The 24427-nt window shown below is 49.2% G+C and overlaps 1 protein-coding gene across 1 annotated transcript in view; it reads right to left on the reverse strand.

Annotated features, from left to right (window-relative positions):
* The window catches only part of TRIM71 (tripartite motif containing 71), a 60915-nt gene extending 37790 nt beyond the window's left edge, over positions 1–23125 (reverse strand). The window contains exon 1 of the mRNA XM_052650173.1: positions 22247–23125. Coding sequence (XP_052506133.1) covers positions 22247–23125 — 879 coding nt within the window. The remainder of the gene's footprint in view (positions 1–22246) is intronic.
* Between the last annotated feature and the right edge of the window lie 1302 nt (positions 23126–24427).

Consider the following 24427-nt stretch of genomic DNA (forward strand, 5'->3'; position numbering starts at 1 on the left):
GGAGGGACCTGCTAGCAGGAGAGGTAGGGCCTGCCTAACCCAGAGATCTCTCCCTAAACAAGATCCAATCCAGCCATCACTCCACTGGACAAGACCCAGCATCCCTTACTTCAAGGCCACTCTGTAAAGCCTGTCCCAAGAGCTGGGCAACCCCAAGTGCTTTCTTCATCAAAAGTGAAAAATGAGTTACTGCTGTATCTTAAAATGCTGACGAATGATAAAAAAGGGAACTGGGTGGGGAGGGATCCTCTGAAGGGCACTAATCTCTCAGCCCTTCTCATCTCTCCTTGCTCCACCCTGTCCAACCTGCCAGGATCCGCAGCTGTCCCCACCCAGCCCCACCTGGCTACAGCACCCAGGGGGCCCTCGCTCTGCCACAACCTCTCCAGCCTAGGCCCTGCTGGGAAGGGCTCAAGCCACCACCCCAGTAATCCTACAAGGCTTCCCACTCCACCTCCCAATTACAGAAAACCAAAGGCACCTCGATCAAAAAACCATGTATTCAAGCATCTAACTGCCTAAAGATTCAGAGCGGCCTGGCCCCTGCCCTGGGAGAGGGTCATTTATGACCATTACGGCCAGAGTAAGGCAGGCTCCCAGAGGCCCATAAAACTCCCAGGGAAGGAAGTGGGGATTAACCACTTCCTCCCACTCCTCAAGAAGGGGTTTCAAGCTCCACCAAATTGCAGAAGAGAAGGGCTCCCTGGGTGGGGGAAATGGGGGACAGGGGTCCAGCGATGCTACACCTAGTAGTACTAGCCTCTTCCGGGGGACACGACTCACTCTGGCATCTTTCAGGATGCTGCGATTTTTACAGGTGGGTGCTTTTTGGGTCCTGTTGCCTCCGGAGGTTCATGGGGACACTCTACCAAGCCTCCTTGCCTCTCAGCATGGGGCTGGACTCTGTCCAGGGAGGGACTGGTGTACATGAGGATCATGTGTTTATCTGACAAGTGCTATGCACGTACAACGGCTTGCTTCTTCTACATACTAATCAGCCTGATTTACTGGATTGAAACAGTCCCATTCCTGGGCAGTTTACAACACCCTCATCCTTCACTGATTTTTATTGAAAGTGATTCCAGTAACTCTTACACAGATCTAAGAAGAGCAGCTTACAAAGAAAGCCAGTAACATATATGTAAACCAAGTCTGAGCCAACTCATTAGAAAAGGCCCTGATGCAGGAAAAGACTGAAAGCAGGGAGAAGGAGATGGTTGGATGGTATCAACATCTCAATGGACACGAGTGTGAATACGCTTCGGGAGATGGTGGAAGACAGGGAAGCCTGGAGTGCTGCAGTCCATGGGGTCTCAAAGAGTCAAACATGACTGAGCAACTGAACAAGTTGGCTAAGGGAGAAGCAAGTCAGCGAATCTCCCTACACTGAAACCAGGAGTTTGGCTCCGAGCTTCCTGGCAGTCAGAGCAAAATGGGCAATACGCCACAACTATGTCACTGTCAAACCATCCACTTGAGAGGACCAAGAGTTCTCCTGGCAGCAGACCGAGACGCAGCAGTGAACCTGGAAGCCCCCTTCTCCGCTCTCCCAAACAGACTCGCTCCCCTGCAGCCTGCTCGCTGGGCTTCTTTTCCCCGAGGGGCAGAAATTCCTGCTGAAATCCTGAAGAGACCGTCTTTCTCTCTCTTGCTAGAGAAAAGCACATACAAGTGCCCAGAAGCCCTATGGTATGTGGAACGAGCTTCCCCTAAAATCCTCTTGTAGAAATCCCAAAACTGCTCTTCCTAAACTACTGCCCAAAAGCTTCAGACCGGAGTGTGCCTCTCCACCCGCCAGGATGGCTGGGGTCTTTGACAGCAACAGACCAGGAGTGCAGTCGAGAGCTTAAGCTTCCTCCCATCTCTGAGCTGGCATCTGGTTTCCAAGCGGAGCCTCCATCTCTCCCCCACCATTCTCAGCAAGGATCCCCGGTGGTTGGGGTGGGGGAGAGGAGGTCAGAGGGCTCTTGTTCTGGGTATTCTGTCCTGTGACTTTTTTTTTGTCCTGTGACTAACTGCTGTCACCTATGAGAACTCTTTACCAAAAGAGTCTGTAGCCGCCTCCAACCTTTTAGGCACCAGGGACCAACCCGGACTGGTTTCGTGGAAGACACTTTTTTTTCCAGAAACCAGGGGTGGGGCAGGAATGGTTTTGGTATGATTCAAGCGCATCCCATTTATCATGCACTTTACTCCTATTATTGTTACATCAGCTCCATCTCAGAGCATCAAGCATTAGCTCCCAGAGGTTGAGGACCCCTCATCTGTAGGGGCCCAAAGGCAGAGTGGGGGAGGGGTGGGTCCTGCCAGGGGGGCTGGGTGGTGGGGGAGCCTTTCACTGGATTTCAGCCTCTGCAGTAGCTTTAGGGAGTGTCCGGAGAACATTCATACTAACTACAGCACAGCCCAGTTAAATTTTAATTTCCAACAGACAACAGTGTTTGGCACAAGTGTGTCCCAACAATGCACGGGGCATACTAAAAAACTGCTTACTATTTACAAACTAGGCATGGGGGGGTGGCCGTTGCTAGAGCCTGCAATCTTGGTCAGGAGGCTTCCTGGTGATCTGGGGGGGTCCCAGCTGGGTGAGGTGACTCCTTGAGAAGGGGAGCCTGGAATTTTGAGGTTACTCATTAGCACAGCAACCAGGGTTTTTTTAGTTTTGCTTTTAATGGGCAGAGGGGAGTTTCGTGTGACTGTGGTAAGCACTAGAACGGGTCCACTTGATCCAGCCCAGGGGTGGCCAAGCTGGTCTGGGGCATCACCCCCCAACCCGAGCCCTAAGAGCCGCCCCAGGAGCAGAGACCAGGCTTCGGTGGTGCTGGCCTCTCAAGCCAGGGCATCCACATTCCAGAAGGCCGCCATTCCCGCCCTCGGGAGGGACAAAGGGCCTGGGGGGGAACTGCCCCAAGCATGGGGGTGGGGTGGTATCCAAACAAAACTGAGCAGAAAAAAGCGCCCCCAGCCAGAGGCCCTGGGAAGAAGCCCACTCCCCTCCGCGCCCCTCACACGGACAGGAAGGCCCAAGGAAGAACTCCAGCTCAGACACTAAAATCCAACCTTCCCAACACGGAATGCAGTTTAGGGGGGCAGGGTCCCTAGCTGTGATGGAGTAAAGTTCAAGAGAGAAAACTCTCTAAAGGAAGCAAGCCAAAAGCTCCAAATGTAATCATTAACTTAATCTTGAGGGTCTTTCTTTGTATTCTCGCCAGGGGCTGGCTTTTACAGTAACCCTACGCAAACATTTCTCTGTCCTTCAAAACCAGAGGGTGGGATTCGCGTGCTGGTTTTTTAAAACGACAGCTCCTGTATCACCACAGATGATATCAGACAGGTTCCACTCAGGGATCCCCAGCACCAAAGACATCTGGAAGGAGGGGTGCAGCGGGGGTGGGGTCTGGGGAGATTAGCCCAGGCTCTGGCCAGTGTGCTGGGGCACACACTTTTGGGGACCACAGTGGACAGAACCTGCGACAACTTGAGGGGAGATGAGAGACTCCAGGGCCTCAGTGAAGAAGACGGGACAGGCTGACACAACTGCAGGGTTCCCTTTCTGAGGGGGCAGGTGGTTCCAAGCAAGGGTAACTCCGTTCCCACAAAAAGACCCCTTTCAGCATCCCCAGCCACAGGTTTGCAAGGGGGCCCAACCGCTCCCTGGAGCCTGTTTGAATTAACTCCGCAAACACTGGTTGAACATTTGCTTTTTTGCAGATAACATTCTAATCGCCACAGGGTACCCAGCAAAGTGCTTCCCAGTTTTGCAGAAGCCCTCAAAGGCTCCCAGGCCTTTCTTCCTGGAGGCCAGGGCTGGTCCTCGCCCTCTACCTGGGTGGGTCCCACCTCACTCTCACCCCTCTCCCCTTGCAAAAAAAAAAAAAAATTCTCTTTCAGGCCTCGTATCCGGTTCTCACAGTATCCAACCCTGATTCCGTCCCAGCCTCAGCTCAGCAAAACACTACTTCCTTTGCAGGCAGACCCAGGTTTCGCTGGGGGTGGAGGCCAAACCTCAGGAAAGAGGAAAAGGGCAGAAACGAACTCTGGATCCCAAGACAGTGCCTGGGGGTTAAGGACCCCTCCCCTGCAACAACACTCAATGATCAACTTACTAAAGAAGCTCCTCGGGTCGCCACATGCAAAGCGGCCTAAAACCAGTGGAAGCTGGCTGTGAATGACACAGCCACGGCTGGTTTGGGGCAGGGAACTGCCCCCACCCCAAAGTGCAGTGAGTGTCCTCGGTAACAACTCAAGACTTTTCCAAGAAGTTCAAAACCAAAATTTTCTGAACAGACAGTCTTCAGGAATGGAAGTTACCAACTGGTCACCCCAATTGACTTGGCAGGCCTGGAAAGCTATGAGTTTTCTCAGAAATGTTTGGGACCACATGGGCCTAGGTTCAATGATAAGAACCCTCTAAAGCAGCGGTCCCCAACCTTTTTGGAACCAGGGACCAGTTTCGCGGAAGACAATTTTTCCATGGATGGGGTGGGGGTGGTTTGGGATGACCCAAGGGCATTGCATTTATTGTGCTCTTTATTTCTATTACTATTGCATCAGTTTCACCTCAGATCCCGGAGGCTGGGGACCCCTGCTCTAAGGACACACAGGACTCCAGCACTCTGCTGGGGCGGCTCCGTCTCCTCTACTGCGTTACCCTTTCCTGAGCCCCAGAACAGTGTTTGTTTTCTTTTTTAAACACGTGAGCGTGTAACATCTCATCAACAACAATTTAATGCTTTCACATGCACATGACTCACCGGGACACCCCAAATCCCCGGCTGTTCTAGTTCCCTGTATCACGGTAATGTGAGTAAGGGTCCCCAGAAGGCAATCTCCATTCTAGTCCTTTGTGTCTTCAAACACCCGGAGAGGGCAGACACATGGCCGGTGTTCAATGAGAAGTGTGTTGATTCAATGGAATTTACTTCCACATTTTCCAAGCAATCCTTGAGGAATTTGCCTCCCAGCAGGCAACTGCTTGCTGGAAAACAATGTTCCCTGACCATTTGCATTGTGGCCCTGAAACCGAAAATGTTTAAGATAGGAGAAAAAGAGAGTATCTGGGCCTTTGCAGAGGATAAAATGCTTCTTAAGGGTCAAGATTCTAGGCTGTTTTACAGCTCCCCCCACCTCAGCCATAAACCAGGACATCAGACCCAGCAACGTTGCCATCAGTCTAATTCACATCCAAAGGCCTGTGTCCAGCTCTAGTCTCCATAAATCCTCCCAAGACCAGAGCAGCAGGCCAAATTCTCCAGACACGAGCTCTGAAAGATTACTGCGGCAACGGAACCTTCTAAGGTGGTAGAAATGTTCCGTCATGATCGTGGTGGTATCGCAGATGTATAAATTTGCCTGAACTCACCACCAAAATGTGTGCTTATAATGCGTGTGTTTGGGGCTTCCCTGGTGCTCCAGTGTGGCTAAGACTCCACAATCGCAAAGCAGAGGACCAACTTTCGATCCCTGGGCAGGGAACTAGGTCCCCCAACTCAGAATTTGCATGTTGCAACTAAAAATCCCTCCTACTGCAACTAAGACCTGGCGAAGCCAAATAAATAATAAATAAATGCTTTAAAATGGGTGCATTTGACTATGCCTACACTACCCTCAACAAAGATGACGACGAATGCTACTAGATTCCAAAGACAAAGCAAGACGTAGAACTACAGGTGTATTACGAATGATACTTTCCAAGCAACTTTATTAACATCAGAGTGTGCCAGATTAAATGATAAGTCCAGTCATAAAGGTAATGGTGCAAAAGCACAGGAATAGAGACCAATGACAGAATCCAGCCTGTTATCAGGAGTTACATCTGGGCAGTGGAATTAGCAAATTGTATATTTTTAGCTATTTAGCACCTGCCTGGATTAAAAGGACTACTTGCTTCTCTTCCAGTTAAAATACCCAATGAAGATTAAAAACTCAGGGAAGAAAAGGCAGGTCTGCAGGACCCTGCCCAATAACTGTAGGCAACAGAACCCTAACCGATGGGCTTCCCTGGTGGTCCAGAGGTTAAGACTCTGCCTGCCAAAGCAGGGGACACAGGTTCTGTCCCTGGTCCAGGAAGATCCCACATGCCACAAGGCAACCAAGCCTGTGCACCACAGCTACTGAGCCCGTGCTTTACAGCAAGAGAAGCCACCTCAAGAGAAAGCCCGTGTGCAGCAACAAAGCCCTAGTGCAGCTAAAAATAAAATTTTTAAAAACATAGTAACAAACAAAAGCCCACTGACTGATGTCTAATGGGCCTACACCAAGCCAAGTATTACCATTTACCAGCTGTGTATCTCCTTAATAGCCAACCAACACCAAAGAGATTTTTAAGAGATCACCGGTATATGACCACAGAGCACGAACATCCAATATACATACATTAAACTGCAACCCAGTTGGCATTCACCGAGCAAAGGTCTTAATACTCCCTTCTCTTCGCCCCCAGCAGACAGCTATATTCACAACTGTTTCCCAGAAATTTAAGGGTTCAGAGAAAAAGGGGAAATGAGACTGTTCACTCACAGTCAGGACCTCAGGCTCATGGTTCGTTCCAGATAAAATTAGATCCCACCTTCTAAGATACACTAAGAAAATATTCTGAGATATGATTAAAGACACAGCATGCAGAGACAATGAAAGACGATCGTCAGTAACACTGAAATTTAAAATGTATACCAAGTTAAATTAAACTGGGGCCAGCCAAGGACTCTGAAAAATCTGCTGGAAGAAGGAGCAGTATTTATCCAAAATGCCTACGAATTGATTTTTTTTTTTTAAACCCAGGAGAGAGGCCCAGGAACCAAGGCAATTTGGGGAGAGAATCCAAATGGTCAATAAACAAAAAGACACCCACCCTACAGCAATCACAGAAATGCGAAGTCAGTCAATGGGACGAGCCATTTTTCTCCCATTAGACTGATGGCAACAGGGCCGGATTGGGTGGGAGGAAATGTGGCTGGCAGGAAGGCAAATTAACATTTCAAATGTGCCTTGCTAGCATCTGAGTAAGTCCCTGGCTGGGGGGCTCTTCCCTCCAGAAGTCACAGGGACACAAATAAATGGCAATGGCCAATGCAGAGAAAAATCTTACATAAAGGAACAGCTAAATAAATTCCACAGCATGAACACCAAGCCTGGAGCAGTAATCACTAGCAAAGAAAGTACAGGAAAATGTCTACATTAAGACTGTCTTTCTATATATTCCGTGCGTGTGTATATGTGAATAGGTGTAAAGGTTTGGTAGGAAACACACCCAAATTACACACTTTGGGAAGAAGTAGGTCTGGGGGTATACTTATAAAAAGTTTTTTACAGATCATCCTAACAAAGATATTTATGTGTTACTTACATAATTAAATAAGAATTCAACTTAAGTGGACCAAATCAAGTATTCCTGGGAGGGAACACAAAGTAGCTCTGAGAAAACTCTCAATTTTTCATTCATCCAGCAGCTACAAGCTGAGCATGCTGAAGGAAGGAAGGAAAGGTCAAATAAATAACAGTCGCAGACATACACACATTCAGAAAAATCACCACCCAGAATGACAAGCGCTGGGAAGTCTTAAGCACAACTCAGGTAAGGAAAAAGCAAAACAAAACGCAGTTAAGGAAAAAAAACCCAAGTCAGTGAAGAAAGAAAGGAAAAAAACTTCTCAATGTTGTTAAAAGAACACATATTTAAAACAAAGCTGTTCCCTCTTCCCCCTTTCATGGACCCTATCAAATGTTTGCAAATGTTGAATGGTTTTTATTAAGCACTCACTCATCCGGGTTCCTCTTTTGAGTTCACTATGGCAAACCTGTCTGCCTTTAGCCCCAGGACGGGGTGAGACCTTCCCATCGTGAGTGGCAACACGTACAAGTGCCAACTGAAAGTCAAGGAACCAAAATGAGAAGAGCTTGGCAGACAGGACAGAGATATCGCCCCAGTTATTTTTTAGACTCCTGTTTTCTTAACCTGTTGGAACCTCAGAATACTGTGGGCTTACCCCCGTGCAACACCCAAGCCTCATCAAGTTATACAAGCCAACAGCGGGGCTTGTATTGTATTGAGTTGGAAACGCAATCCTTTCTCCCAGACTAAGGCCACATATCCCCTCCTCATCCTCATCGCTCCGTCTTACACGGTCCTTAGACCTTATTCCCATGTATTTGTCTGCTGCTCTCCACGACTTCGGTGGAGAAGAAGAGAATTGATTTTGCATCCCAACAGGCAAAAAAAATCTAAAACAAACCTTGAAAAGAAGTTCCAGGGGGCTAGAACAAATAGACACTGATGAACATTACATTCAGAAAAATTCTGCGCTTGCTTCTGCAGTAGATCCCATACAATCAACGCAGGGGGAGGAAACACATGATTGCTGGAAACAGTCCGTGTGAACCCCATCCCTCCTTTTATGAGGGAAAAACGGTTACGTTCCAAATTCTGAACAAGCTGCATTTTCAGTCTGAGATGCCCAGATGCAGAGAGCCGTTCTTTGCCTGTTCCCGTATGTTACTAACATTTCCATGGAATTAACAACTTCACCTCAGTTCTTAGATCTCAAGGCACATCTGTCTTTTTACTGTACAGCATACTTAAGGGTGAATAACAAGATTACAGACTTAGCAGCTGTTGTGAACCTCAAATGTTGCCTACAATGAACTGCTATCTCGGGCTCAGAAAGGATTCTGCTAGGCCCTCATAACTTGGTTTCTATTCACCACCATAAATATCAACAACCTCAATATGAAACGTCCCTTTCCCCTATTAATCTCCCATTTAAAATGGAGACGCTTTTCCATCTACACTCCATGGAGGCGATTCTTTCCAGGATTCCGCTAAAAGCTCCAGATATTTGCGGTGGTCCATCACTGATAAGAGTTATATTTTTTATTTTTTACGTGCACCCATGTGGCTTTTAAAAAATCTGGTTGAACTGGTAAAAACAAATGTTCCTCTTTGTATGTATATGCCTCCTGAAAGCTCTGATAAAGTTGATAATAAAATGGAAATAAAGACCAAAAAGAATTGTTCTGAAAAGTTATTAATAAAGGGCAGAGGGGGAAAAAAAAAAAAAATCAACAAAGGGCAAGGCTAATGCGGGGGCAGACAGGTGGTTTCCCCTGTCCCCCTACAGCACAGCCTCCAAAGCAGCTCCTGAACTTTGAATTTCTGTCTTCACTTAAATTTTTAAATTTCGTATTAAAAAAAAGAAAAGATGATTTACAGTATCATGTTAGTGTCAGGTGTATGGCGCAAGGGTTCAGTTTCACACATACGTGAAAGTACATATTCCTTCCTTTCCAGATTCTTTTCCCTTATAGGCTAACACAAAATACTGAGTACAGATCACCCACTGTGCTCTACAGTAGGACCTTGCTGTTCGTGTAAATATACATGTAGTGTACCCTGCATTTTTTCATCAGGAAATACCCCATCTGATCCGCAAACAGAAAAGACAGCCCTAGGCAGACAAATGAAACCGTTAGCATCCTACAGAGTGATGCGGGAACTAGAGTCTCAGAGCCACTAAACGTTGCTGACAAATGTTCCAGGATGAAAATGGGGGCTCCAGCTGGTGCCAGTGACCACCAAGACCCAACACAGCACTGCTCCTATTTCAGGCATCAACACAGTCACCATCGCTGAAAACAGGAAACACAAGAGCCCTTCAGCTGGGGAACGTGAAAACTATGGTACAATGGAAAACTACTCAGCAAGAAACAGGGAGGAGCCGCTGACACCGGCCACCTGCCGCCTGCGAGGACTCGTGGACGCAGCCTGGCAAGGGGAAAGGGCCCCGATTCGAGGATCCAACAGTCTCAGATTCCATTCTATGACCTGCTGGAGAAGACCACACCAGAGGACTAGAGGTGAGGTCGGAGGCTGCCTGAGGCTCTGAGACGGGTATTGTGGGGTGATGAGCTGCTCTTTAGAGCGTGGAGTGATAGCACTCTCCGCCTTTGTCAAGAGGTGCAGAAGTGTACGCTAAAAAAAAAAAAAAGATCAATTTTACGATGTATATGTTTACCTCAATACGCAAAAACCAATGCCAAAAGCACACAAGAAGAAATCACTGAACTTAGTCAGAAGTGAGGTTTTCCCTCTCAGCCTTGGGCTCTGCAGGTGAAATTGCCCCCTCAACTGTAGGACAAAGCCTGGGGGGCAGGTCATCCCAAAGGCGGAGGAGAGGAAGGGGAAGCAGGGACCCGAGCTCCTTCCTGCAGGGCCAAGGCTCCTCCCCTCCATGAGGTCAGAGCCCTGATGGGCTGGAAGGGTCTAGAGGGCAGTCAGGGAGGTTCCCACAGCAGTCCCTACGCACCAGAGCTGTCGGCCCAGAGCACTGCTTTTGAAGAAGAGCGAGTCCCGTTCCCCCCACCCCCCGTCCCAAGCTGGCTGGATAAACAAGCCCCATGAAGAAAAGGGATTCACGGCTGTTCTGCTCACTGCTCCGTCCCCAGGGCTTCCTACTTTACACCAAACCTGAGTTCATAGGCTTACAGGCCTGCTTACACAGACATTTTCTGCACTGATTTCATTTTTACTTAAAACTGTCTAATTTATACAAACAAGTGCGGAGGACACAGGGCTTCCCATGTGGCTCAGTGGTAAAGAATCTGCCTGCAATGCAAGAGACACAGCAGATGTAGCTTCCATCCCTGGGACAGGAAGATCCTCTGGAGAAGCAAACAGGGCTACAGCCCTTTGGATCGAAAGAGTCGGACACGACGGAACGCCTGACCACACACACACGGGAGAACACACACAGGTCTGGAAACAACAGAGGCTGTGTCCCCCCTGTAAGCAAGCACAGGGCGTGGGCTGAGTGCTGCCTGCTGGCAAGTAAATAGCAAGCTGGGTTAGTAAGAGTGTGAACACACCGTCGGGACTGGGTACTTAACTCCGGCTATGTTCTACGCCCCCTCAGCCCAGGGTCTCCCCCATGTTTTCATGCAATTTTCAAATGGAATCAAGCACCAAGCGGGAGTCCATCTTCCAAGCAACGCTGCTTCCTGAGCTCTGACTGCCTCCTAGCTTAAACCCACCCCCCAAGCGGGCCACACCTCTGCTTTGCCAGCTGCATCCCTGTGACTCCGACACTAGGGAACTTGAGGGGGAGAAAGGTTTTGCTCTGAGTTCTGCTTCCTGGGTGGGCACTTCCTTCAACAGACTTCTCTAATCCAAAGTCACGAGTCGTTTCAGTGGCAGCACCTGATTCCAGGTTTCTAACGCTGACCGGACCCACAGGAAACCACGGGAGTATTAACAATTCCAACTTTTCCCTCTTCTCATCTCCCTACCCAAGGAGAGGAGCTGCTTCCCACAGCTGTTACCCGCCAGCCAGGCACGCAAGTAGTGTCTCTCCTTGCATTGCAATTTCCCAGCTAAAAACTCACGAACTCAACAGTCAATAATGCTTTACATTAAATTACCTGTTAAAGTAACTAAACGCGGCTCTAGCTCCAGCCATTTCCTCTATATGTCAGTAGCCACCCTCCTAAAAAGGGTAAAAATGGGAGTTCCCTGGCAGTCCAGTGGTTACGGCTCAGAGCTTTCACTGCAGCTATTGAGTCTGATCCCTGGTCAGGGAAGGGAGATCACGCAAGGTGTGCAGACGGCAGGAGGGGAAAAAAAAAAAAAGGAATGGACCCCTAAAACTACCATAATTTCACTCTTGGATAGGTATCTGGAAAAATTAAAAACTTCAAAAAGATACCTGCACCCAATGTTCATAGCAGCACTATTTACCATAGCTAAGACCAGAAAGCAACCAAAGTGTCCATCGACAGATGAAGGCATAAAAGATATATATATATATATATATATATACTACTCAGCCACAAAAAGAATGAAACTTTGCCACTTGCAGCAATGTAAATGGACCCAGAGAATATAATATGCTTAGTGAAAAAAGTCAGACAAGAAGCATGACATCACTTATTTGTAGAATCTAAAAAATAAAACCCATGAAACAGCAGAACAGAAACATGCAGACACAGAAAACAAACGAGAGGTTACCAGTGGGGAGGGGCAAGATCGGGGTAGGGGATTAACAGGGACAAAGCACTGTGTGTGAAATGGACAAGCAGCAAGGATATACTGTACAGCAGAAGAAACCATACTCATTATTTAGTAATAACTTTCAACAGAGCATGATCTATAAAATTACTCAATCACGATGCTGTATACCTGAAATTAGTATACTACTGTAAAATCAACTATACTTCAATTTTACAAGATGGGGAGGCGGAGCCTAACACCTTTCTTAGGGATGCTGAAAGGCAAAATCAGATAAAAGATCGTGATCACGAACACTCTATAGTCAAGCCAATGCAGGCTGCCAGAAGCCAAAACCACTCCTGCCTTCTTTCCATCTTTTACCTAAATCCCATCATTCTCCAAGATCCCTGTCTTTCAGCCCAAACTCACCTCCCTATCAGAACCTGTTCAGATGCCAGGAGAGCTTGCTTTAACATTTAGTTTCCCTCTAGTAATGTAAATAAGACCACATATAAAGTAGCCACACAGGAAGCCAAGAATCCCTCTGCCCCATTCAAACCACTTTCTTCCAGTTCCATCCTCCCAGCGAGACTAACCAGAGGCTTGGCAAAGAGCACAATTCAAAGCAGCAGACATCCAAGTGTTTTGATGACAAATCTTAACACATCAAGTCCTCTGTGAGCAATTATTTCATGGTATCAAATATCATTTGGCCATCAACCAGAAAACATTTTTTAAGAAAGATAAGCAGCTTATCTAATTTCATGAAGAAGGAATTTGACCCGTTTGACTGCCAACTTGCAGGAAAAGTTGAAGCCAAATTTTTTTCACAATACTGAAAACATTTTTTCTGGCTCCTTCTTCAAAGCATCTTCACGTAAATCATAACTTCCCTCCATAAACAGTTCTCAAAAACTACTTCCACCATTTCCATCTGAAAGGTCAGAAATCAAGGATAAGTGACTTGTCCAAGGTCTCACAGTTACTTCAGGATGACACTGGGCTGTGAGCCCAGGTGTTCTTACCAAGAAGCTACAAGCATCTTCCCATTCTGTGGCTTGAAAAAGAGTAAGTTTCCTTTGTTTCTTTTAACAAAATACAGGCAGCACCACCATTTTCCATCACCACTGGGAACCGGCAATCCAGAAAACATCTTTCTCAATTTGGTCCTTAAGGCCACCAACATCAACCAAGGCCAGATCTGGCATAAGAGCCCCAAACCACTAGTGTTAGAATATTTGCTCTGATGTGCTGGGGCCACAGGGTGAGGCTGTGTTAGAGACGTTTGGCCGAGGAAGCATCCTTCTCACTTTGATACTGAGAGATCTCCTATGAGACTTACGCATCATTTCAAGACATTAAACTCAAGCCCTCTTCCTTGCTAAATTACTGCTCTGACAACACATTAAACCTTAGAAGGAGAGGCAGTCACAGTAACGATGGTCACACTCGCTTTTGCCAAGCTGTACCTATGCGTGCATTCTCAGTCACAAAGTCGTATTTGACTCTTTGTGATCCCATGGACTGTAGGCCACCAGGCTCCTCTGTCCATGGAATTCTCCAGGCAAGAATACTGGGGAAAAAGAAAAAGAATACTGGAGTGGGTTGCCCTTTCCTTCTCCAGGGGATCTTTCTAACTCAGGGATTGAACCTGTGTTTCCTACACTGACAGGTGGCATCTTTACCACTGAGCCTAGGAAGGCTCCAGCTGTAAATTACTTGTATGTTATTTTTCTCCTTAATAACTTAAAAAAAAAAAAAAAGACCAAAATCAAAATAAAACACAAGACGCTAAAGATTCAAACAATAAACTCAGCATTAAATTTCAGACTTTTAAGGACCAGTTTCAAAAATATAATTCTGGACTTCCCTGGCTAAGACTGCACCCCCAATGCAGAGTCCAGGTTCCATCCCTGGTCAGGGAACTAAGTTACACATGGTGCACCTAAGAGTTCCTATGCCGCTACTAAGACGCGGTGCAGCCAAATCAACACATAAATATTTTAAGACATAATAATGATATATTTGCCAAATATTGTACATAAATTAGGAGAGCGAAGAGTGCTGGACCAGGCAAGTTCCTGCTAAAGTCACTTCACAACCCCAGCCTGTCTCCCCATTTGTAAAGCAGCAGTTTTTCTATAATGATTTAAGGCCTTTCTTGTGATAACTGAAGTTTCCTCTTCAGGAACACCTAAACTCGCAACTGACAACACCGTGAAATGAGAGCTTATAAAATATTCCAGGCTCTGAAATCAAACTGTTCCCTGGAGCAAGTTGATCTCTTTCCTTGAAATGTCACGGTCCCCCAAAAGATCAAGACTTTAAAGATTAATGATTCTCAACATATCATATAAAATATAAACACAAACACTGGCCTTCCACCAAAAAAAAAAAAAAGCCACAGGCAGTAATGTAGCCTCTAAACACACTTGTGCCCATCTTTCTGCTAGGCTCAGGGAGCCCTGTAACCCAGAGATGGTCTAGCCCAGAAGTGAAAGTTGAGGGCTAGTTTTTCTAGAGTGAAATAAAGTTTATGCATGTTTCCAGTTCACCTTGCACCACTTGAAAGAATCCCTGCGTCTTTCCTATTAGACCAGAGTAAACTGACAGAAGCCACAGTTTCCAACATCGACAAATAGTTTTCTTCCACAACATCCTCTTCGGAGGCAAAAGGATGGGGTGAGGAGTCTGCTTCAAAACTCAACAGAGCTTATTAATTACAAACAGCAAGGTCCTATTGTACAGCACAGGGAACTATTATGCAGTATCCCATGATAAACCATAATGGAAAACAAATACTAAAAAAAAAAAGAATAATGTATATATGTACAACTGAATTACTTTGCTATATAACAAAAATTTATATTGTAAATGAACTACACATCAATAAAGAAAATCTTTTTTTTTTTCCCATTAAAGAAAAAAAATTGTTTACAGGGATTTCCCTGGTGATCCAGTGGTTAAGAATCTGCCTTAGCAAGGCAGGTGAAGCAGATTCCATCCGTGGTTGGGGAACTAAGATCCCACATGCCAGGGAGCAACTAAATCCACATGCCTGCTAAGACCCAACACAAACAAGTAAATAAATATTTTTTTAAATATTTACAATTGCCTTCTAGTGTGCTATAAGACATTTTAAATACATTAATTGGAATGCTTACAACACTGCAAAGCGTTACAGATAAGAAAACTAAGGCAGCACAAGAATCTGAAAACCACATTGTCTAAGAGTGGTTAACCAAAAATAAACCTAAAGAAACACCACAAAAACATTTTCCCAACTTCTACCAAAATTTCCTCTAGTATATCCACTTCTCTGCTCAGCACTTATCCAGTACAAGCCTAGAGATGACCCTCAGAAAAAGATCTTCCTCTGACAGAGAGAGAGAGCGCATACAGACCAAAATCTTCGATGTGGTCTGCCCAAACGCAGCATAATCATGACTGCTGATGCCACCTCTTCACCATTCTGATCTTTTTAAACACTCGTGCTGAAGATGTTCTATCAGATCCACGTGTAGCAAGATCTCCACGTCCAGACTTTTTCTTAGAAGAACATCTTTAGAATCATGTCAGTTGGTCAAAGATATGAGAGAAGTTTGCAAAACCCATTGTCATTTCAAGAAAAGGAAACACACACATCTTCCATTGCAAGCAGTTAAGGCTAGATGGAAGGAAATGGCTGGCTGAACTTTTCAGGAGTAGCAACTCAAGGTTACAGTTGCTGACCTTCGACAGAGGCTCAGGGGTTCCAAAACCAACCCAGGGACCCTCAAAATTCACAGGGTGTGGGAGCCAGGAAGGGAGCCCTTGGTCTACACAACTGACCTGATCCACTTCAGTCTACACAGCTGACCTGATCCACTTCATTGTCTGGTGCACACTGCCCTGCTTCGTGCACACTGCCCTGCTTCATGCAAGTCCCATTAATGTCGGCAGAATGTGCAATTTGCACAAGTCTGTCAGATAAGCAATCACAGTCAAGAACTGAGCCCCGACAGTCCAGGGGTTAAGACTCCCACACGTCCACTGCAGGGAGCGGGGTTTGATACCTGGTTGGGGAACTAAGATACCACATGGCCCCTGGGGTAGCTAAAAAAATTTGAAATAAGTTATGCCCTTATTCATGATCAGGGCTCCTCTTGCCAGCATTTACAACTTCAGCTTGTAGTCTGTATGTTACTGAAAGCAATATCACTAAAGAATACCACTTCCTTCTGTAAAGCAGTTATCCTTCAACAAAAAATTAATTAATTAAAAAAAAAGAACACCACTTCCTTAGGGCAACTGTGTGGAAAATTATTTTTGAACAAATTACTAATTTCTCGTGTCTACTGATGCTTAAACTGGGATCACTATACAGATGTACTAAAACTAGGGCTCACTTGGTAGGAACTGACGCTCAGGTAAGAAAAATCTACATGAAAGAGGACAAAACAAAACATTGGTCTGATGGCTTCAGATTAAACCAGAATCTCCCCAAATTTCAGCTGGGTTTGAGTGGGAGATGAAAGCCAGGAGTTAGGGGTCTTCCCGTTTCATTCCACCCTACCCTCAAAGCCAGCTGCAAGCAAACTAAAGCACGAAGGAAGCGGAAGATGCCCTCTGAGAAGGCAAAGAATTACGCCGGAATAGGGTTTAAGCCAAAGTTTCAGATGTAAATTGCCTACGCTCAACCCCCCACACCCCTCCCAATTTTTCTGTTAACAAGTCAGAGCCTTGTCAATCAAAACAGTCAATCTGGTTTCAGTCAACTAGGTTTGTGGGTACAGACAAAACCTCAAAGGGAGGAGAATAATTTAGGACTGCAGAAGCGGGAGGTCGCATCAACTGAAGAGGAAAGATGGCTCAGGCTTCCTCCTCCAAGTCACAAAACTTGAAAGCTCAAGGGGAGGCAGAACAGAGTGGGCTTCGAGGGTGGCGTCTTGCTCCCTTTGGGCGACTGTTTATTCTTATCAGTACCTTTTCGCTCCCTTCCAAAATAACAGAGGTGGCACAAACAGCCTCAGTGAGTCAAGCCCTGAACTCTTTTGTTAGTGTTATGGGGAAAGGCAGGAGGAAACCGCCTGCGTGGTAGAATTCTTCTCAATCTTTCGTTCAAGTGTCATGAAGAATGACATCGAAATGGTCCTTTATTCCCTAAGAATGAATACATCTGAAATAAACCTTGCCCTGTGAGAGGAACTGGTGAGAATAAGCAACCCATGTGACTTCAATAAGCACCAAAGGAAATAAAACTTGGAGGAGATTAAACGTGAGAGCTATATAGAATTATCTAGTAAGTTAAAATTCTTCATAAGCAGAAAAAGTTTATAAACCCTTTCTTCTCCTGGCAAACTATTTCAACAACAAAAGAATTTTAACCATTTCACCTCATTCATGGCTTCCCCCAAAGCTAACTCCCTTTCTACATATGCGTAGTTTTTTTTTTAATGAAAACATAAAAAGCAAAACAGTTGTGCTCAAAATTTTACATGTGCAGAGAAATTAGGAAACTCTACATTTTAATGATGGTTTTAGTGCCCTGAAATCTGAAAAGGACTCCCTGGAATTAGCATTTATAAGTAACTAAAATGGGAAGGAAAGCTGGGATGGAAAAAGGCAATTTTATTCAGTCTTTATAAACACTTTCAGACTGCTTTAGTCCTACAACTATTTAACTTGTAAACACTGAATCACAAAGAATGTATAGTGCTACCAAACGAACTGAAAGCACCCATTTTCTCCCTAAAATATCTTCATTGTTTGCAAAATATATATTCCTAGCATTGGAAATAAAGATCCTGTGGACCAAAACCAAGTCTATGCAACTCCCAAACTAGTGTTTACTCCTTAGCAAGAAAAACTGGTCATAAGTCTCCAGAGACAGCGTTTATTCCACAACAGCCTCAGTATCACCAGCATCCTTTCTGACTCGGCCGTGCGGGTGAGGCAACCTCACCAGCACAGCTTGCCAAACTAGCCATTTGCCTGGGAGCCATGTTGGTGAAACTCATCTCTGTGCCTTTTATGGAAGACCAGGCACATTCCTCCAATCACACGTAAATTTTTTTTTTAAAGTCCACAGTGTAGAGATTATATTCAAAATTAACATATTGAGAAGTTAATAGTGAACATTTCTCTCCCGGATATTTTCCTCAAGCATTTTCGTAATTCAACAGATTTCAAATGTCCACCTGCTGAACTGGATTCAAAGCAGGAAGCTTTCAACTATTTCCACGGCATGGAAGGTCTGATTTTCTGGGAACAGGTGAGATGTGAGTGCTAAGCAGACATACATCTACCAAGTCCTATCGCACTGGTTGAGGATGCGGAGAAGAAACAACCAGAATGCACATTTTTACCCATTTTTTTACTCGTCCTTAAAAAAACCTCTTACTATAAATTTTACAATTTACAAGGCACACACGTATAATTTTAAAACACAAACGGATGCATGCCTGAGAAAACTTAGCCTCTGCAAATACAGAATAAAATATATTGATGCCAATTCGAGTAAAGTCCCCACTCACAGGAACGTATTCAAAATCAGATAGAAGAGTACATTCCACAATCAATTATTTTAGGCAGCAAACCTTCTTTCTCTAGGCTGTTTGGGGCTGATTTCTGGAGAGTGGTTTCCTCAATATTTGGGGTCAACGTTTAGGATCATATGGAATTGGAATTCTAGAGCCTATCTTCCAGGGAGTTTGTTACACACACACAGAAATAAACTGCATTAGTCCCTTCATCCCACTTTCCATCCAGGAGACTCAGGAAAATCCACCCTTACTCCCACCTTCCTAACTGAGAACCAACAATGCCATCTTCGGAGTCTACAAAGAAACCTTCAGCTCAAGATGGCAACTAGGTCACCCCTGCCCTACTCCCAAGTGACAGGGCCTTTCCGGGGACCGGAACAGGCTCAGACCCCACTCAGCTTCTCCCATTTACAGAGCGCTGCCGCCCGGCCCTGCACACACACACACCCTTTCTGCTCGCAGTGTCGCCTCCGAGGCAGCCAAGGAAGGGCTTGCTTCCCACGTGCAAGCAACACAACATTAAAGGACACCTCGTGACGACGGGAGCCGCGCGCTCCGGTCCAGATCAGCGCCCCATCTCTCCCCGCAGATGCGTGCCGACCCTGTCTCGGCCCCGCCGCGTCCGGCTGGCGGAGACCCGGTCCGGACAGGTCGAGCCGCCTCCGCCCGCCTCTCCAGGGCCCCGTGGGAGGCGCGCGGCCAGCGGTCCCGGGGCGCCGACCACCCACCCCCGGCTCCATTCTCAGCCAGACTGCCCGCCAGCAGGCCTTTTGGACTGACCGGCACCGAGGCGAATAACCCAAACTCTCGTTTTTTACCTGGACCAAATACAGAGTAGGAGGAAGCAACCTTCATTCCGTTGGAAAACCCAGCTCCCTTCTTTTAGTTTTCCGGTTAATGTTTTAAAACCAACTCTCAGAGAACCATCTTACGCTGGCGGGGATGCCTAAGGAACGCAGTCTGGGGGAAGAGACCCGACCGGCTACCCTTCTAGATGCCAACTGTTGGACGCACTCTTCCTAAAATTAAAGGGGAAGAGCCAGGCATGGGGGTCCCCCTGCCCAAGGTCAGGTGGCATCAGTCACCATAAAACAAGGGCACGCTGAATTATTTCATGGAGCATGTTGACACCGGAGCAACTCAGAAGAACAGCACATCTGAAAAATCCAAGCACACTGTACCCACTAAAAAACACAAGGATTTAGGCATTCCTTCCATCACTATCAGAGGACAAGGTGGTCATCTCCCATAGTGACCTCAGGCTCTTTTCCCAATCGGAAAAGGGGCTTTCTAAAGGCACATCATTGCGAAACTATTAAGGATCACTCCCTTGGAAAGAGAGAAAGAATTTAGGCCGGGGCTGGGACCCGCTGGGTGAACCAGGTGCTTTTCCTCTGAACATCTGACTTTCCCATTCACAGCCCTGGTCTGTCCCTTTAAATTCGGTAACATTCCAAACCCAGAAAAGATTAAAAAGATCTAAAAATTAATTTCCAAGTTTTCTTCTTTAAAACCAACAGGGAGGCAAGGGGAGTAGAGTTTGCTCAAAACTGAGAAAATTTCGTGTTTTTAAAGGATAGTTGGTCTAGCAGTGTAGGATCTTAATGCCTCTGCCCAACAACTTCACCAGAACTGCACACGTTAAAAAACCGAAATGTTCAGGGCATCCAGGTACCTCCCAGGGTGAGGGGAACACCGCTCACTTCACACACTCCCATACCATTTGAATGGTTTTATAATTTGAAAAGTATATAAACCTTTTACAAGTCTGGCAACACTGAGCATGTACTGTTTTAACCCAAATAAAACGTATACGGATCTTTAATTGGGAATATAAATAAAACCTGACATTTAAACTCAACTGCTGAGAGGGAGGGTTCCATCTACGCCCCTGCCAGGAGGGAAACTGGGGCGGATTCGAGGCGCCCTCTCCCGCCTCCTCCCCCTTGATACTAAACTTCCCAGTGAGTTGGTTGCCTCTTTCCATTCCTGGGATTGGGATTCAGATCTCTTTTACCTCAATCCATTTTTTGAAAGAATCTGCTAGAAACATTCAGCCCTGAATGTGGGAAAACTTTCACAAAGTCCATTCAAAGCTTTAAAAAAGGAAGGCAAAGAATAACGGCCCGCCTAGGCTTCGTACCTAGAAAAAAACTTTGAAAATGAGGGGTCCACAACAAGTAGATTAGAATTTCAACTTTTTTCCAATAGGAGAAGCCGGCTTAAGGCCAGCAGGCAATAGCTCCGCCCTCCTCCCCAAATAACAGGTTAGAAGTGGAAAAGACTGCGCTGGGCAAGCCTCAGCCGCGCTCGCAGCCAGCACGCCCACCCCACCTCGCAGGCGGCGACTCCCACGAGGACTCCTGTTCCCCTGCAAGGCGAGTCTCTAGCATCACGTCTCCCCGAGGGACTACAGGTAGATCGCATCAAGGCACCGACCCTCTCAGCAGAGGCTGAGCTTCAAAACGTTCGGCCCCTTCCACTCATGGGCTCCAACTGCTTTAAAGTGGCACACGAGGTGAAAAATATACAAGAAAGGTTTATTCCACCAACAGCCAAGAGCCAAGTGAGCCCAAAGGCTGCCCTTCAGCCTTCGGGCTCTGCGTGCCCGGTTCGAGCCGCGTGCAGCCGGGGTCGGCTTGTTCCCCAGGGGCAGTCGAGCCTCAGGGTTTGAACGGGGTGGGGACACCTCCCAACCTGGGAAACCGGTTCTCGGAGAGACTGAGGCCGGGGCAGGCGGGGCGGCCCGAGGACTTCCAGCTGGGTGAGGGCAACCGGCAAGGCCCCCCCCCCCCCGCCCCCAACCCGCAGCTCCGGGCGCAGCGGTGGGCCCACGAGGCTCATGTCCACACAAGGGAGGTTCAGGGGCCAGAACGCGCTTCTTCTCCACGTTGCGGAAATGGAACCTCGGGAGCTGGAGGCTGAAAACCCGAGGCCCTCACAGATCCGCAGCTGCCCGCTTATCCCACACAAGGAGATATCCCAACTACAAGAATAATCCGCCCTCCTGATCGCGCACGTGGAAAACCAGGGCATTTCGAGCACGTGTACCCACTCACCCACTCGACCCCCTAACTCCTGGCCAATGCCTTACTTAAAAGCAACCATCGATGAACTTTAAACAAACAAAACTAAAGTGGGGGAAAAATCTAAATGGGAGAACTCAGTATGTTGGGAGGCCTCTAGTGTACCCCGACAAGACCACATTTACTCACAGACACACACACACCTCCATCCCTTGTCTTGCTTAAAACAATAGCCTGCCCGTTTTGTCAAACAGAAATGGGGAAACCAAAGTCTCTAAAGAGGGGGCTATCTCCAACCTCGGGAGCTGTCTGGAGGAAGAGTAGGGACCGTCACCACGGAGGCTAGGTCTACACAGGCATACACATTTGTGCCAGCCCAGCTCCTGCCTATAACTGGAGACAGCGGTTGCCACGTTTGGCCAGCCAGAAAATTAGATATGGAAGTGGGAGGAGGGGGAGTTCGCGTTCTGGGACCCTCTACGGCCCGCATACAGAAGCCACCTCTTCGCACACACAGGGTCGTTGGCTCAATGGCAGCGACTGCCACGTAGTCAAAAAGAAGAGCGGAAAAATCCGGAAGGGGGAGAGGACTCCCTCCCTCAGTTGGGGACCTGCCCGGAGACCCCTGGTAACACCCGCGCAGGTCCCCTGGGGCCCAGACCCGCTGTCCACGCCGCCGGGCCGCAGTCCCCGGCGGGAGCGGTCCCCGCACTCACCTCGTCGTCGTGGTGCTGGCAGAAGCCGAGGCGCTCCGGGAAGACGGAGAGGAGGGAGAAGGGAGCGCCTGGGAAGGGCGGCCCGAGCCCGAGCTGTTGCGCCGCCGCCACGGCGGCGGCTGCGGCGGGGCCGGGCGGGCCGCGCTCGATGTAGTGGTCCTTGGTGAGGCGCACGCGCTGGTGCGCGCGGACGCAGTTGTCGCACAGGTGCTCCTGGCAGTCGAGGCAACGCGACGAGGCCGCGTTGCCCTCGTCGCAGGAGCTGCAGCCGTGGGGTCGGCGCAGCAGCAGCGCCGACGGGGAGCCTGCGGGGCCGCCAGGCGCCGAGCGGGGCGGCGCAGGCGGCGGCGGTGCGGGCGGGAGCGGCGGCGGCGGCGCCGAGGCGGCCGCGCGGGGGTGCGCGTGGTGCGCGTGGTGCCGGTGGTTGCTGCCGTGGCCGCCCGCGCCCGCCGCGGCGCCGGCCCGCCCGTTCTTCGGCGGCGGCGGCTCGTCGGCCGTGGCCACCACGGCTTCGAGCAGGTTGCTGAGCAGGAAGGAGGACGAAGGCAGCGCGTCCATGCCCGCCGCCTCGGCCAGAACGACCTTCTGGTCGCACACGGGGCAGCGCAGCTTGAGCGGCTCTCCCGGCGCGCCGCCGCCGCCGCCCGCCGCCGGCAGCCGGTGCGCCTCGAGGCACGGGCGGCAGAAGGCGTGCAGGCAGGGCAGGACGTGCAGGCGGCGCGCCGCGGCCCCGGGGCCCCCGCCGCCGCCCCCCGACGACGTGGACGTCTGCGAGGATGACGACGACGCCGACGAGCTGGAGGAGAGCGGCGCCGGCGAGCCGCACATCTCCTTGCACAGCAGGCAGATCTGGAAGTCGGTCTCGGGGAACGAAGCCATTTGCAACCAGGCCCGGAGGAGGGAGGAGACCAGAGAGGAAGAGGAGGAGGAGAGCGCCGACGAGGTGGGTGGGGGAGCCGCCGACTCACTCAGAAAAAAGGCATCGATTAGGCCTACGCACGGGAGCCGGCACCAGAGCGGCGCGACCGGCTCGGCCTCGCCGCGTCCGGCCCGCGCGCTGCTACCCGCGACGCAGCGGGCATTAAATGCCACTTTCCAGAGGCGACAAGGATTTCTCCCGGAGGAGGACGCGGGAGCCGCGCGCTTTCCGAGGCGGGAGCGCCGGAACAAGTCCCGACACGCGAGGGGCGAGCGGGGGCAGGGAGGTCAGAGGACTCCTGGAGCAGCTGCAGCTTAGCTTCTCGCCAGCCGAGGGGAATTGTCCCCCACCCCCAAGTCAAGTCCGCTGTGGAAACCCAGTCCCGGCTTGAGAGGCAGAATTTGGTTCGACGAGTATTTGGTGCGTGGGCTTTTCTTTAAATGGATTTAGTCTCTTCTTGGGACAGGAAAACTCCCCAAATTAGTAAAGGCGGGAGCGGCGAGACGCCAAGCCCGTGTCCCCCCGCACGACGCCAGCCGCCCCACCGCATGACGCGGCGGCCTGGGGCTCCTGGGTGGCCCGGCGTGCGGCGCTCCGGGCTTGCGCACGGCCGGGCGCGGCCTCTCTGCAAGGGCGGTGAGCCCCGCCGCAGCTGCAGCCAGTGGGGCCCGCCGCGGCCGCACGCGGGTAGTACGCACGCGCGCCCCACGCGCCTCGAGTCTCCCGCGCGCCCGCCGAGCCCCGCCGCGCTGCCGGCGCTTAACACGCACGCGCACCCCACGCGGCCCGGGGCCCTCTTGCCCCGGCCTTGCAGGGCCCGGGCGCCTCCCACGCGCTCCTTCTTCTCCGGTTTAGCCGCGCCGCTGCTCAGGGCCGCAGGTCCCCGAGGGCCCTCGTGAATTATTCATCGGAAGGAAGATATTAGATGTACCCGCTGCCCGCTCCGCGCGAGCCGTCGTGCAATGCTATCCGAGCTCTGCGCGCGCCCCGCGCCCCTCCTCCTCGCGTCCGTCCTCTCTGAAACCTTGGCAGCGAAGGGGGATCACATTTCCTTTGTCATCGGGCCATTTCGCCCTCGCCTTGGTCCCCCCCTCCGATCCTGAGCCGCGGGGACGGAACCTCCACCGAGGCGCGCCGGAATCAGTGGAACCGGCAACGGCCCAGCGCGGTGAGATCAGGAGCCGCGTGGTCAACGCCTCCGGCCCGCGCCCGCGTCATCTTCTTTCTGAAACGAGTCGCCGAGAGACTCGGGTGGCCCCGGC

The sequence above is a fragment of the Budorcas taxicolor genome, chromosome 1, assembly GCF_023091745.1.
Source record: "Budorcas taxicolor isolate Tak-1 chromosome 1, Takin1.1, whole genome shotgun sequence".
Lineage (NCBI taxonomy): Eukaryota > Metazoa > Chordata > Mammalia > Artiodactyla > Bovidae > Budorcas > Budorcas taxicolor.